Genomic DNA, 17480 nt, shown 5'->3' on the forward strand with positions numbered 1-17480 from the left:
GCGCTCCCAGGACGAGGAACCTGATGTACTTCCTTACGACCCACGCTGCAATCTGCTCGACTTGGTGGAAAGTCATCATCACCTATCGAAGAAGAAGAAGAAGAAGAAGAGGTTTATATGCTGTGTACACATTTCAAGGGATCACCCCTCTCTCTCTCTCTCTCTCTCTCTCTCTCTCTCTCTCCTCTCTCTCTCTCTCTCTCTCTCTCTCTCATGTAATGTTAGATACAGTAACTATTTCTCTGGCTTGTTCATCCTCTCTCTCTCTAGCTTGTTCATCCTCTCTCTCTCTCTCTCTCTCTCTCTCTCTCTCTCTCCTCTCTCTCTCTCTCTCTCTCTCCAATGTAATGTTAGATAAAGTAACTATTTCTCTGGCTTGTTCATCTTCTCTCTCTCTCTCTCTCTCTCTCTCTCTCTCTCTCTCTCTCTCTCTCTCTCTCTCATGTAATGTTAGATACAGTAACTATTTCTCATCTTTCTCTCTCTCTCTCTCTCTCTCTCTCTCTCTCTCTCTCTCTCTCTCTCTCTCTCTCTCATGTAATGTTAGATACAGTAACTATTTCTCTGGCTTGTTCATCTTCTCTCTCTCTCTCTCTCTCTCTAATGTAATGTTAGATACAGTAACTATTTCTCTGGCTTGTTCATCTTCTCTCTCTCTCTCTCTCTCTCTCTCTCCTCTCTCTCTCTCTCTCTCTCTCTCTCTCTCTCTCTCTCTCTCTCTCATGTAATGTTAGATACAGTAACTATTTCTCTGGCTTGTTCATCTTCTCTCTCTCTCTCTCTCTCTCTCTCCCCTCTCTCTCTCTCTCTCTCTCTCTCTCTCTCTCTCTCTCATGTAATGTTAGATACAGTAACTATTTCTCTGGCTTGTTCATCTTCTCTCTCTCTCTCTCCTCTCTCTCTCTCTCTCTCTCTCTCTCTCTCTCTCTCTCTCTCTCTCTCTCTCTCTCTCTCCAATGTAATGTTAGATACAGTAACTATTTCTCTGGCTTGTTCATCTTCTCTCTCTCTCTCTCTCTCTCTCTCTCTCTCTCTCTCTCTCTCTCTCTCTCTCTCTCTCTCATGTAATGTTAGATACAGTAACTATTTCTCTGGCTTGTTCATCTTCTCTCTCTCTCTCTCTCTCTCTCTCTCTCTCTCTCTCTCTCTCTCTCTCTCTCTCTCTCTCTCTCTCTCTCATGTAATGTTAGATACAGTAACTATTTCTCTGGCTTGTTCATCTCTCTCTCTCTCTCTCTCTCTCTCTCTCTCTCTCTCTCTCTCTCTCTCTCTCTCTCATGTGATGTTAGATACAGTAACTATTTCTCTGGCTTGTTCATCTTCTCTCTCTCTCTCTCTCTCTCTCTCTCTCTCTCTCTCTCTCTCTCTCTCTCTCTCTCTCTCTCATGTAATGTTAGATACAGTAACTATTTCTCTGGCTTGTTCATCTTCTCTCTCTCTCTCTCTCATGTAATGTTAGATACAGTAACTATTTCTCTGGCTTGTTCACCTTCTCTCTCTCTCTCTCTCTCTCTCTCTCTCTCTCTCTCTCTCTCTCTCTCTCTCTCTCTCTCTCTCTCTCTCATGTGATGTTAGATACGGTAACTATTTCTCTGTCTTGTTCATCTTATATGCTTTTGTTATAAACAATAAATGAATCGACATATTTTAGACATAATTTAAGAATACTAATACCTTTTCAAATAATATTTCTTCGAGACGTTAGTTTATTGCATCCGAACATTCAACAATTCATTTATCGCATTATATTTCTTACTAAAGGTGTAGTGAATCAAAATGCTACCAAAAGAAATGGTTCTAAAACAAAATGAAAACACGAGAGAGACAATCTAAAGATAAAACTACCCTTTTCCATCATCGTGATTATTTTCTTTTTCTTTTTCTTTACACTGTCGAGTGAATTCTTCGTACTTAACAGTATGTTTAGATGGTGAGAGAGGGTGACAATAGTTTCACCATAGATATATGTATAGTTTCACCGCATATAAATCAATATAGGCTATGCATGGAAACGCATTATCATGCACTGTGAAACAATTATCAAAATATTTTCAAATCGTCAAACTTAGCTACCATTTCGAATAGAACAAGATAAACATAGGAAATTCACGTAACAGTATTCCAATTCATTACGCATTCAATTCACTTGTAGGCCTCAAGTAGGAAGCATGATTCCATTTGCAACAGTTTTCAACACGACAAATCCTTGAAACGTGAATTTAAATCGGTAATTTTGTAGTGAATTACATGGCAATGTAACCTAGGAAAAAAAAACTACTGTTTCTTATAGAAAAAATTACGGTCTCTTCAAAAATGACACTCGTTTCCGTCGCAAATGAATAGTTTCAGAAATATATATACATCTATATCCTACGATACTATTAGAAACAGTAGTTTTTTTCCTAGGTTACACTGCCATGTAATTCACTACAATGAAACCTTTAAATCATTATGGCTTCACCAAATAGCCATCAATCGGATATTAAACACTATTATGATTTCATTCACTTGATACTTACGGCTTGCAGCATTTAGTAACCCTTCGTAGAGGCGCAGATCCGGCTGAAGAAGATGTGGATAAGGAAATGAGTAGAGAGCGCTCCTCCTTCGAGTAAGGAAATATACGCAGAAAACTCGTATGAAGACGTGGGAATAGATAGCATGACAGATGTACGATGTTAACCAATCTGCACATAAATTAGTTTATTCTGTTTATCATCATCATCATTATCGTCAGCCGTTACGAGTCTACTCCAGAACAAAGGCCTCAGACATACTCTTCCACTTACGTCTATTTATGGTCTATTTGTCGCAGAAAACTCGTATGAAGACGTGGGAATATATAGCATGACAGATGTACGATGTTAACCAATCTGCACACAAATTTCTTTATTCTGTTTATAGTTTCCTGTATAGGATATACAGGTAGGAATTTCAAAGGAATTATATCCACATATTCAAGAACCATAAAAGGTAGTTTTATGTATCGATCTGGCGGAAACCAGAGATTTTTTTTGTTTAATTATTAAAAAATAACCAAGACTCGCGTATATATATATATATATATATATATATATATATATATATATATATATGTATATATATATATATATATATATATATATATATATATATATATATATATATATATATATATATATATATATATGCGTGTGTGTGTGTGTTTGCTGATGAGATTTATCAATATAAGATTGAATAAAATAAAAAAAAAATACTTCTATATTAAGAAATCTCTTGACGTGGTCTTCGAACCGAATAAACACGCGGCGTAAATTCAGTATACTTTCCTCGTTCAAAGAGACGCTGTATACAGTGCTCTACGGGTGGTGCACTGACGGCACTGCTATCCTACGGGTTTATAAAGTATTCTTCCCCACTCTTGGTCTTTATAAGTTTCTTAAATTATTTTGAATGCGAAAAAGGAAAGATTTACAATACGATTCCCATTTCAGTACTGCATTCCATCGACTGATAGGCCTACTGTCGCTCGAGTTTAAAGATTTATAGGCTGATGCGATTCCCATTTCAGTACTGCATTCCATCGACTGATAGGCCTACTGTGGCTCGAGTTTAAAGATTCATAGGCTGATACGATTCCCATTTCAGTACTGCATTCCATCGACTGATAGGCCTACTGTCGCTCGAGTTTAAAGATTTATAGGCTGATACGATTCCCATTTCAGTACTGCATTCCATCGACTGATAGGCCTACTGTGGCTCGAGTTTAAAGATTCATAGGCTGATGCGATTCCCATTTCAGTACTGCATTCCATCGACTGATAGGCCTACTGTCGCTCGAGTTTAAAGATTTATAGGCTGATGCGATTCCCATTTCAGTACTGCATTCCATCGACTGATAGGCCTACTGTCGCTCGAGTTTAAAGATTCATAGGCTGATACGATTCCCATTTCAGTACTGCATTCCATCGACTGATAGGCCTACTGTGGCTCGAGTTTAAAGATTTATAGGCTGATACGATTCCCATTTCAGTACTGCATTCCATCGACTGATAGGCCTACTGTGGCTCGAGTTTAAAGATTCATAGGCTGATACGATTCCCATTTCAGTACTGCATTCCATCGACTGATAGGCCTACTGTGGCTCGAGTTTAAAGATTCATAGGCTGATACGATTCCCATTTCAGTACTGCATTCCATCGACTGATAGGCCTACTGTGGCTCGAGTTTAAAGATTCATAGGCTGATACGATTCCCATTTCAGTACTGCATTCCATCGACTGATAGGCCTACTGTGGCTCGAGTTTAAAGATTCATAGGCTGATACGATTCCCATTTCAGTACTGCATTCCATCGACTGATAGGCCTACTGTCGCTCGAGTTTAAAGATTCATAGGCTGATACGATTCCCATTTCAGTACTGCATTCCATCGACTGATAGGCCTACTGTCGCTCGAGTTTAAAGATTTATAGGCTGATACGATTCCCATTTCAGTACTGCATTCCATCGACTGATAGGCCTACTGTGGCTCGAGTTTAAAGATTCATAGGCTGATACGATTCCCATTTCAGTACTGCATTCCATCGACTGATAGGCCTACTGTGGCTCGAGTTTAAAGATTCATAGGCTGATACGATTCCCATTTCAGTACTGCATTCCATCGACTGATAGGCCTACTGTCGCTCGAGTTTAAAGATTTATAGGCTGATACGATTCCCATTTCAGTACTGCATTCCATCGACGGATAGGCCTACTGTTGCCCGAGTTTAAAGATTTATAGGCTGATACGATTCCCATTTCAGTACTGCATTCCATCGACTGATAGGCCTACTGTCGCTCGAGTTTAAAGATTTATAGGCTGATACGATTCCCATTTCAGTACTGCATTCCATCGACTGATAGGCCTACTGTGGCTCGAGTTTAAAGATTCATAGGCTGATACGATTCCCATTTCTGTACTGCATTCCATCGACTGATAGGCCTACTGTGGCTCGAGTTTAAAGATTCATAGGCTGATACGATTCCCATTTCAGTACTGCATTCCATCGACTGATAGGCCTACTGTCGCTCGAGTTTAAAGATTTATAGGCTGATACGATTCCCATTTCAGTACTGCATTCCATCGACTGATAGGCCTACTGTGGCTCGAGTTTAAAGATTCATAGGCTGATACGATTCCCATTTCAGTACTGCGTTCCATCGACGGATAGGCCTACTGTGGCTCGAGTTTAAAGATTTATAGGCTGATACGATTCCCATTTCAGTACTGCGTTCCATCGACGGATAGGCCTACTGTTGCCCGAGTTTAAAGATTTATAGGCTGATACGATTCCCATTTCTGTACTGCATTCCATCGACTGATAGGCCTACTGTGGCTCGAGTTTAAAGATTCATAGGCTGATACGATTCCCATTTCTGTACTGCATTCCATCGACTGATAGGCCTACTGTGGCTCGAGTTTAAAGATTCATAGGCTGATACGATTCCCATTTCTGTACTGCATTCCATCGACTGATAGGCCTACTGTGGCTCGAGTTTAAAGATTCATAGGCTGATACGATTCCCATTTCTGTACTGCATTCCATCGACTGATAGGCCTACTGTCACTCGAGTTTAAAGATTTATAGGCTGATACGATTCCCATTTCAGTACTGCATTCCATCGACTGATAGGCCTACTGTCGCTCGAGTTTAAAGATTTATAGGCTGATACGATTCCCATTTCAGTACTGCATTCCATCGACTGATAGGCCTACTGTGGCTCGAGTTTAAAGATTCATAGGCTGATACGATTCCCATTTCAGTACTGCATTCCATCGACTGATAGGCCTACTGTGGCTCGAGTTTAAAGATTCATAGGCTGATACGATTCCCATTTCAGTACTGCATTCCATCGACTGATAGGCCTACTGTCGCTCGAGTTTAAAGATTTATAGGCTGATACGATTCCCATTTCAGTACTGCATTCCATCGACTGATAGGCCTACTGTCGCTCGAGTTTAAAGATTTATAGGCTGATACGATTCCCATTTCAGTACTGCATTCCATCGACTGATAGGCCTACTGTGGCTCGAGTTTAAAGATTCATAGGCTGATACGATTCCCATTTCTGTACTGCATTCCATCGACTGATAGGCCTACTGTGGCTCGAGTTTAAAGATTCATAGGCTGATACGATTCCCATTTCAGTACTGCATTCTATCGACTGATAGGCCTACTGTGGCTCGAGTTTAAAGATTTATAGGCTGATACGATTCCCATTTCAGTACTGCATTCCATCGACTGATAGGCCTACTGTGGCTCGAGTTTAAAGATTCATAGGCTGATACGATTCCCATTTCTGTACTGCATTCCATCGACTGATAGGCCTACTGTGGCTCGAGTTTAAAGATTCATAGGCTGATACGATTCCCATTTCAGTACTGCATTCCATCGACGGATAGGCCTACTGTGGCTCGAGTTTAAAGATTTATAGGCTGATACGATTCCCATTTCAGTACTGCGTTCCATCGACGGATAGGCCTACTGTGGCTCGAGTTTAAAGATTCATAGGCTGATACGATTCCCATTTCTGTACTGCATTCTATCGACTGATAGGCCTACTGTGGCTCGAGTTTAAAGATTCATAGGCTGATACGATTCCCATTTCTGTACTGCATTCCATCGACTGATAGGCCTACTGTGGCTCGAGTTTAAAGATTCATAGGCTGATACGATTCCCATTTCAGTACTGCATTCCATCGACGGATAGGCCTACTGTTGCCCGAGTTTAAAGATTTATAGGCTGATACGATTCCCATTTCAGTACTGCATTCCATCGACTGATAGGCCTACTGTCGCTCGAGTTTAAAGATTTATAGGCTGATACGATTCCCATTTCAGTACTGCATTCCATCGACTGATAGGCCTACTGTGGCTCGAGTTTAAAGATTCATAGGCTGATACGATTCCCATTTCAGTACTGCATTCCATCGACTGATAGGCCTACTGTCGCTCGAGTTTAAAGATTTATAGGCTGATACGATTCCCATTTCAGTACTGCATTCCATCGACGGATAGGCCTCCTATCGCCCGAGTTTAAAGATTTATAGAATAATAGAAAATAGTGGCACTTGAATAGTATCGTCGGCTGATCTTTGTAAATATGAGTAAAACTAAGATAATGTCTAATAGAAATGCGGAGACAACAAATAAGATTAGAGTTCTCTTGCTTGAGGGTACACTTGGGCACGCTGTTCTATCTTGTTTTTCTTCCTCTTGATTGTTTTGAAGTTTTTATGGTTTAGTTTATATGTAAGATATCTAATTTAATGTTATTACTGTTCTTAAAATATTTTATTTTTATTATTTATTACTTCTCTTGTAGCTTATCAATCTCTTTATTACCTTTCCTCACTGAGCTATTTTCCCAGTTGGAGCCCTTGGCCTTATAGCATCTTGCTTTTCCAACTAGGGTTGTAGCTTGGGTTTTAATAATAATAATAGTTATGGACGTGCCTCTAAAGATTGTTAATGAATATACTGTATGTGCTTAGGACAGACAATAAGTGTATCCCCAGGACACGAGACTGAAATTAAAAGAAGGGTAAGCATAGGATGGAGTCCATTCGGTAAACAAAATGAGAATATGAAATGTAAAATGCCTCTATCTCTAAAAAGAAAAGTATTTAATGAGATGGTCTTACCAGTATTAACTTATGCATCAGAAACTTAGAGCCTTAGAACATAATCTATTATTATTATTTTTATTATCATTATTATTACTTCCAAAGCTATAACCCTTGTTGGAAAAGCAAGATGCTATAAACCCAGGGGCTCCAATAGGGAAAATAGCCCAGTGAGGAAAGGAAACAAGGAAAAATAAAGTATTTTAAGAAGAGTAACATTAAGATAAATATTTCCTATATAAACTATAAAAACTTCAACAAAACAAGAGGAAGAGAAATAAGATAGAATAGTGTGCCTGAGTGTACCCTCAAGCAAGAGAACTTTAACCCATGGTACAGAGGCTATGGCACTACCCAAGACTAGAAACCCACTAAAAGAGTTATGTAAAGAAAAATGTTGGGAATAACATTAAGAGACAGAAAAGAGCAGCATAGATACGAGAGCAAGCTAAAGTAGAGGAAACTCTAACAACATGTAAGAAAAAGAAATATACATGGGCTGTACATGTAATGAGAATAACAGACAATAGATGGACATTAAGAATAACAAAATGGGTCCTAAGATATTGTAAAAAAAAAGGAAAAAAAAAAAGCAGGGAAAGAAAGAGAAGACGATGGATCGACGAACTAAGAAAGTTCGCGGGCAGGGACTGCCACAAATAGACCATAAATAGACGTAAGTGGAACAGTATGTCTGAGGCCTTTGTTCTGGAGTGGACTCGTAACGGCTGACGATAATGATGATGATGATGATGTGTATTGTTAAATTTCCATTGATTATGAGGCAACACGAGGTATGTTGGTAAGTGATCACGAATAATAATAATAATAATAATAATAATAATAATAATAATAATAATAGTATTAATGATAATGATAATTATAATAATGATAATAATGATAATAATGATAATATTAGTATCAATGATAATAATAATAATGATAATAATAATAATAATAATAAGAATAATAATAATAATAATAATATTAGTATTAATGATAATAATAATAATAATAATAATAATAATAATAATAATAATAATAATAATAATGGCCCCTTTCCCTCGAAGTTGACATCTCTTTTGCTTACTGGTCATGAAAGAAGACGGAGTTAGAAGTGGGAAATTACACTTATTGGATGATGATGATGATGATGATGATGATGATGTAGTTGCAGCCTTGCTGGTGAAGATATATATGCTTCAGGAGATATCATAGATATACAATTGTCAGTTATCTATGGTGAGGTATCATTGCCGTAAAAACTGACATCGATTATATTGGTTCTCCGACGTCAAGACTGATGATGATGACTCTGTGCCCTTTAGTTTTTCAACTCTTACTAGGAACTGATCCAAAGTTTGTTGGAGTGTTACTCCTCTTGCAGTCAAAACATATCCTATAAGGAAGGGGGAAATGTTCAATATCATTAGTTGCAACAACCGTATGAAGAAGAAAAGAAGAAGATAATAGGAAACGTGCTGTTCAAGAAAGAAGGAATAGAGAAAAGAAAAGAATATATTTATCAAATGTGGAAAAAAGAGAGAAGAAAATAAAAGAATTAGAATAAAGAAGAAAACCAAGGAGGTGCCGATGGAAAGGTGAATCCCTCCGCCCAACAACAACAACAACAACAACAAGTTATTTTTTGCGAAGCTTGGCTGAAGGATCACTGGACTCAAAGATTGACTGTCACTTGGAGAAATCTTTGTAGTAAATCTGTTAGGTTTTGACAGAGAGGCGAGGTGAATGCAACTGAGTTTATTCAGCAAGACAACGAGCTTATATACCGATAGTTGAGAGTAATAATGACACCAAATTCAAACAGTACAAAACATGAGATAGCGAGCTTAAACAGGTTTATATTATCAGTGCTTGGAAGAGTGACCGATAAAAAAAAAACAATACTTTTATAGTGAACGAATGTGTAAGAAACAAGTGCGGTACATAAAAATCATGCTGCATTCTTTAAGCTTGAACTTCTTTGTTATTATAATAATAATAATAATAATAATAATAATAATAATAATAATAATAATAATAATTATCATTATTATCATTATTATTATCATTATTATTATTATTATTATTATTATTATTATTACTTGCTAAGCTACAACCCTAGTTGGAAAAGCAGGATGCTATAAGCCCAGGGGCTCCAACAGGGAAAATAGCCCAGTGAGGAAAGGAAACAAGGAAAAATAAAATATTTTAAGAATATTAACAACATTAAAATAAATATTTCCTATAAAAACTATATAAACTTTAACAAAACAATAGGAAGAGAAATAAGATAGAATTGTGTGCCTGAGTGTACCCTCAAGCAAGAGAACTCTGGAATAGGGAAACTTTTTTCATTACCTCCGCCAACTTCGTTGCGAAGGTTATGTTTTGATAAGCGTTTATTTATTTGTTTGTATGTATGTGTGTTTGTGATTCGAATAACTTAAAAACTATTTGACCGAATCTCATTAAATTTGGTGGGATGATTAGCCAGGACCCACGGACCATTTGATTAGATTTTGGGAGTGATTGGATCAAATGCCAAGGTCACGAAAAGGTTAGTTTTTTTTTTTTTTTTTTTTTTTTTTTTTTTTTTTTTTTTTTGCTATATCATGGACAATTTTTATTCGATTTCCATGAAACTAATGCCAAATTGTGGAATGATCTTCCTAATCGGGTGGTTGAATCAGTAGAACTTCAAAAGTTCAAAGTTGGAGCAAATGCTTTTTTGTTGACCTGGCGGACATGAGTCTTTTTATAGTTTATTTATGACATATTTGTTTTTGATGTTGTTAATAGTTTATATATGACATGTCTGTTTTGACGTTGTTACTTATTTTAGAATGATTTATTGTTAATTTGTTCTCTTCATTTATTTATTTCCTTATTTCCTTTTCTTCACTGGGCTATTTTTCCCTGTTGGAGCCCCTGGGCTTATAGCATCTTGCTTTTCCAACTAGGGTTGTAGCTTGGATAATAATAATAATAATAATAATAATAATAATAATAATAATAATAATAATAATAATAATAATAATAATAAAATGTGTATACTTCCATTGCCTATCTTATGATATACAACATGATATAGGCGAAAGTATGTGCTCTGTCGAGTGCCCATTCTAGTTTTCCTACTGTTTCTCCAACTCCAACAATTCTTCGTGAGTCATTGGCTGCTTATGACCCTTAATCAACTCTTCAAGATATTCTTCCAACTCCATTTTAAGCAACTTGGGGATACCAAACTCTTCGATATGTCATTTACTGGTTCATCAAAACCTATATTATTATTATTATTATTATTATTATTATTATTATTATTATTATTATTATTATTATTATTATTATTATTATTATTATTATTAAATGCTAAGCTACAACCCTAGTTGGAAAAGCAGGATGCTATAAGCCCAGGGGCCCCAACAGGGAAAATAGCACAGTAAGGAAAGGAAACAAGGAAAAATAAAATATTTTAAGAACAGTAAAAACATTGAAATAAATAATTCCTATATAAATTATACAAACTTTAACCAAACAAGAGGAAGAGAAACTAAATAAAACAGTGTGCCCGAGTGTACCCTCAAGCAAGATAACTCTAAACCAAGATAGTGGAAGACCATGGTACAGAGGCTATGTCACTACCCAAAACTAGAGAACAATGGTTTGATGTTGGAGTGTCCTTCTCTTAGAAGAGTTGCTTACCATAGCTAAAGAGTCTCTTCTACCCTTACCAAGAGGAAAGTAACCACTGAACAATTAAAGTGCAGTAGTTAACCCTTTGGGGAAGAAGAAGGAGTTTCTTAAACAAACAATGTAAGTAAAGTCTTCGATGAATCAAGGTTAAAAAAAAATAACGAACAAGCTATTGAAAATATAAAGATATCAGTGTGATGAAAAGGAATGAAAAGGCACATCTGATCATTTTATCACCTTTGCTTGTATCCTCAATCATAACACGAACTTATATTTGAAGAAAGTTCTAGAAACTATAATGACTCTATAATCACTTCAGTTATTTTGAATTTGAATTCCTAGCAATAAAATTCAAATATGAATACTAAATGTCTCAATCCGAGGTAACGCATTATTATTATTATTATTATTATTATTATTATTAAATGCTAAGCTACAACCCTAGTTGGAAAAGCAGGATGCTATAAGCCCAGGGGCCCCAACAGGGAAAATAGCACAGTAAGGAAAGGAAACAAGGAAAAATAAAATATTTTAAGAACAGTAAAAACATTGAAATAAATAATTCCTATATAAACTATAAAAACTTTAACAAAACAAGAGGAAGAGAAACTAAATAGAACAGTGTGCCCGAGTGTACCCTCAAGCAAGAGAACTCTCAACCAAGATAGTGGAAGACCATTGTACAGAGGCTATGTCACTACCCAAAACTAGAGAACAATGGTTTGATTTTGGAGTGTCCTTCTCCTAGAAGAGCTGCTTACCATAGCTAAAGAGTCTCTTCTACCCTTACCAAGAGGAAAGTAACCACTGAACAATTAAAGTGCAGTAGTTAACCCTTTGGGAGAAGAAGAAGGAGTTTCTTAAACAAACAATATAAGTAAAGTCTTTGATAAATCAAGGTTAAAAAAATTAACGAAGAAATTATTGAAAATATAAAGAGATATCAGTGTGATGTAAAGGAATGAAAAGGCACATCTGATCATTTTATCACCTTTGCTTGTATCCTCGATCAGAACACGAACTTATATGATATTAGGAAAGTTCTAGAAACTATAATGACTCTATAATCACTTCAGTTACTTTGAATTTGAATTCCTAGTAATATAATTCAAGTATGAATACTAAATGTCTCAGTCCGAGGTAACGCATTATTATCATTATTATTATTATTATTATTATTATTATTATTACTTGCTAAGCTACAACCCTAGTTGGAAAAGCAAGATTCTCTAAGCCCAGGGGCTCCAACAGGGAAAATAGCCCAGTAAGGAAAGGAAACAAGGAAAAATAAAATATTTTAAGAACAATGACATTTAAATAAATATTTCCTATATAAACTATGAAAAATTTAACAAAACCAGAGGAAGAGAAACGAGATAGAATAGTGTGCCCTAGTGTATCCTCAAGCAAGAGAACTCTAACCCAAGACAGTGGAAGACCATGGTACAGAGGCTATGGCACTACAAAATATTCAGCCTATTCCAAATAAAAACATAAAACAATATTAGAAACGTCTTCAATTTACATGATGCGCCTGTCCCTACTAACAAAATTAGGTGCTATTATAGTATGCTATCTACCGTCGAATGTCTACTATAGTATTGATGAGGATTATCAAACAGATTACTTACCACCAGTATGTTATCCTCATTGGACTTTAATTATAGTTTAATAATATTTATTGGATGGACAACATGGGTGCATAATTATAAGCAGTTTGTAGGGAAACTTTTTTTTTACAAATCATTCAAAGCTCATCATACAACAATGTTACAAGTTAATCAAATGAAAAATCAAATATTACAAAACTTAAAGAAAATAATCTATGAAAAATATTCAATCAAAAATTTATTCTACTACTGCTTGTAAACATATCTTACATCATTCAAGAAAGCAGGAAATACATCTTCGCCTTTTCTCAGAACTTTCCAATTGAAACCACCACACTACACACTTCCAGACACATTAAACCAATCAGTGACAGTATTAGGTGATTTCCCAGTTAATTGTAAAGTAGTGTTAATTGGGGAATTATTCTGCTAAATATCACCTGTTGAGAGTAATTCGTCTTTGTCAACAAAAAATCCATTAAATATTAGGTATTTTCCATTTTTCAAGTGCTGTGATTCTATTTGTCTTGTCTCCGTACGGTTGGGTTACTGGGTATTATTCACTGGATAAAATTTGACTTGAAATAAAATTTTACCTGTCGTTTTGACAAGTTATTTCCCGCCTTGAAACTAGGTCATTGGGCGAGGTTGAAATAGATGAATGTATGGGAAAAAACTAGTAATAATTATTGCTTAATGAAATTAGTGTAAATGTTGAAAGCAAATTTGATTAAAAAAACTACACCGAATATCACGAGATTGTAGATAGAGTATATAGTGGGACAGTTCGCAACAAAACATTTCATCAGGACACTTCGCACCGGACGGTTGACAATAGTGGGCGAAACGTCCGTCGTGGGAAATGTCTTTATGTTATTATTATTATTATTATTATTATTATTATTATTATTATTATTATTATTATTATTATTATTATTATTATTATTATTATTATACCCGATTAGGAAAATCATTCCACTACTTGGTCATAGCTGGAATAAAACTTCTAGAACACTGTATAGTATTGAGCCTTATGATGGAGACGGTATGGCTATTACAATTAAGAACATACATGCATTAATATCTAGATCAGGAATAAGAAATTTGACAGATTGCCAGTTCTCGTCCAACAAATTAAGATGGGATTCAGCAGCTGAAGACCAGACAGGAGAACAATACTCGAAAGAAGGTCAACTGAAAGAATTAAAACACTTTTCCGGAATAAATTGATCTCCGAAAATCTTGAAAAACTTTCTCAATAAGCAATCTTTTATGCAAATGAAGAAGAAACAGACCGAATGTGTTTCTCAAAAGTAAATTTCCTATCAAGAATCACACCTAAAATTTCACAAGAGTTGTATAGAGTTGAGAGAGAGAGAGAGAGAGAGAGAGAGAGAGAGAGAGAGAGAGAGAGAGAGAGAGAGAGAGAGAGAGAGAGAGAGAGAGAGAAACATCATCAGTGCTGAGATCTGGATGTCGAGAAGTCACTGTCCTCGACCTACTTACAATCATACTTCGAGTTTTGTTAGGATTCAACTTCATGCCCCATAATTTGCAACATACATGTGTTGACTATACAGCATGAAAAGTAATGGGCCAAACACCAGATATCACGGTACACTATTCACCTACTTACAATCATGTTTTGAGTTTTGTTAGGATTCGACTTAATACCCTATAATTTGCAAAATGCGTGTGTAGGCTATATAGTATGAAAAGTAAGGGGCCAAGAACAATACCACGAGGAACACCAGATATCACATTACAATGCTCATTATGTTGCCCATGAATAACAACTCTTTGTAATATATCAATCAAAAATTCAATAATGATAATAGGAAAAGACAAAGGCACTATGATTAACACGGTCAAAGACAACACTGAAATCAAGGATAATCATACGAACTTCCTGACCGTAATCAAAGGATTTATGTACAGCATTGGAGATTGTAAGAAGGGCATCACATGCTCCAAGGCCTTTGTGAAAGCTAAATTGCAAAACTAGAGAACATAACATATGACGTAGGAGTTAAGAATCACTAGTCTTTATATGAAAAAGGAAAAATACCATTTGGATCTACACTTCCATAAGCATTAAGGTTCACCAAGAGAGCTTTGATTTCACGGGACCGAAAACGGGAATGGTGAAGATTTAGTTTTTCAATATTATGCTTACTGCTAAATAAATCAGCCAAAAGGGTTGAATTTTCCTTTGAACAGTGAGTGACAACCATCTGATTTAAGTAAAGTAGGAACTGTTAAGTCTACACCAAAGAAAGGGCAGATTTAAGGGTATCCACACCATTGGTTCTCCTTGGTTGTGCCGGAAAATGGTTTTTTTGTGGTTAAATTGTATTCATTTTCAGTTTAAAGGTTTAAAGGTCGCTCGTGAATGGCAGAGGCAAGGGACAGTGACATTGTCCTAGCAATCAGAACAATGCCCTAGAGACTGACCATATATTATATGATCAGCGCCCAAGCCTCCTCTCCACCCAAGCTAGGATCAGGGAGGGCCAGGCATCTCTTATTTGAGCATAGTTATTCAACGTCAAATCTAATATGTTACCTTTCCAAAGATGATAGGCCTTTTGCTTCTCCAAATAAGCATCAACGAACCAGGGTTTGTCTCTCACTCGGTATTATAGCGTACGAGAAAGGATACGCCTATGAATCATGTTAAAAGCCTTAATATTTTGTCTTCTTTACATTCCTACATTAGCTGAGATGATTGGGGTTACAATTTTTTATATAAATTTTAAGTCGCATTTCAAAGGATATATTCCTCTCCTTTGCCACGTTTCCATACTTCCTTATTTTATGCTACATGTATAGGCTACTCCAACTTTTCATTCATTTTCTTCCCAAATATTTAAATTTTACTACTTTTCTGAACTATCCATTTTTTTTTTTATCTTCTCATTTACTTGCTTAGCATTTTCCTTACTGACGCTTTATTTTATTCTAAGATCTACGTGTTTTCTTCTTCCTCTTCTTTATTCGTTTAATCATTCATTGAAACAAAGGCACAAAAAGCAATTGCTCTGTTAGACGAAGAATTAATTACGTAACTGTTACTTTCGAAGTTAAAAAATAGTACATTTCAAGTTAAAGGGGAATTTTTGGCTTATTAAATTTGACATTTGGATTGGCTGATACATCAGCGTAGTTTGGTGTGAACATATAGTTAAATGAAAGAGATCAGTCTATCTAAATGGCTGTCATAAAACCGCTATCAATCTAAAATGTGAAATGACTTACTTTCCAAGTTAGAAAATAGTAAATTTCAAGTTAAAGGGGAATTTTTGGCTTATTAAATCTGACATTTGGATTGCCTGATACATCAGCGTAGTTTGGTGTGAACATATAGTTAAATGAAAGAGATCAGTCTATCTAAATGGCTGTCATAAAACCGCTATCAATCTAAAATGGGAAGATTATACAGACCGCTTGACTAAAGTGCAGTGCAACAAGCTGCCATTGCATTGATCTCCGGTGAACACTATAGCTTTAACAGCAACTGTATTCTGAACAATCTTTCTTTAATCTTCCTGGGGTAGTGACGTAGGTAGAATGGAGCGAACCCAAAATATCCATTTGACCAATTTAACCAGAATGTCATATACATTTTCTTATCCAATAAACTGAAATAATCCATTCTGCTTATGGATACGGAAAAAACGTTGGCTTAGAAGAAAAACCTCATAACGTTAATTGTGTCTTGGAAAACCAGTGAACGTTTGTGCTGAAATTGAGTTAGGAACTTATCTATGGTTTTAGAAAATAAAATCATGTTGGATCAGTTGTGAAATTGTAATCGTGAAGTAAGTGAAGAGAAATCATTAGATTAATGTATCTTATTAAAGTAAATGACGTTTATGCTGAAGTAGAATTGTGAAGTTATCATTAGTAACAGAAATATAAAAAACGAAAAAAAGAAATTCATGATAGAATCAGTTGTGAAATTGTAATTGTGAAGTGAGCGAAGGAAAATCATTAGATTAACATACCTCGTTAATGTAAATGACTTTTATGTTGAAATAGAATTATGAACTTACCAGTGGTAACGGAAATATAAAAAAACGAATAAAAGAAATCATTCATGTTAGGATCAGTTGTGAAATTGTAATTGTGAAGTGAGCGAAGGAAAATCATTAGATTAACATACCTTGTTAATGTAAATGACGTTTATACTGAAATAGAATTATGAACTTATCAGTGGTAACAGATATATAAAAAACCGAAAAAAAAGAAATCATTTATATTAGAATCAGTTGTGAAATTGTAATTATGAAGTGAGCGAAGGAAAATCATTAGATTTATATGATTAAAACTGTTTGCTCCCTTCGCAGTCATCCAACTAGTCTTGGTGTCAGGGTTGCCAAGTAGGCCTTTTCGGGCCCCAAAAAACTCCAAAATTTGGCATTTTCCCCGTGCTAAATACCTAAATTTGTTCTTTTTTAAATTCTTTAGCCTTAAATGCTATATTTTCGGCCTTTTTCTACTATTAGGTTGGCCTTTTAAAGCTGCA

The 17480-nt window shown here is 35.7% G+C and overlaps 1 protein-coding gene across 1 annotated transcript in view; it reads right to left on the reverse strand.

Moving 5' to 3' along the window:
* Positions 1-2606, reverse strand: part of LOC137616252 (uncharacterized) — a 17606-nt gene extending 15000 nt beyond the window's left edge. Inside the window, exons 1-2 of the mRNA XM_068345869.1 lie at positions 2520-2606; positions 1-82 (exon numbers count right to left, since the gene is read on the reverse strand). The exon at positions 1-82 is cut by the window's left edge and continues 69 nt beyond it. Coding sequence (XP_068201970.1) covers positions 1-82; positions 2520-2531 — 94 coding nt within the window. The 5' untranslated portion in view covers positions 2532-2606. The remainder of the gene's footprint in view (positions 83-2519) is intronic.
* Between the last annotated feature and the right edge of the window lie 14874 nt (positions 2607-17480).

The sequence above is a fragment of the Palaemon carinicauda genome, chromosome 22 (assembly GCF_036898095.1).
Source record: "Palaemon carinicauda isolate YSFRI2023 chromosome 22, ASM3689809v2, whole genome shotgun sequence".
NCBI classification, from domain to species: domain Eukaryota; kingdom Metazoa; phylum Arthropoda; class Malacostraca; order Decapoda; family Palaemonidae; genus Palaemon; species Palaemon carinicauda.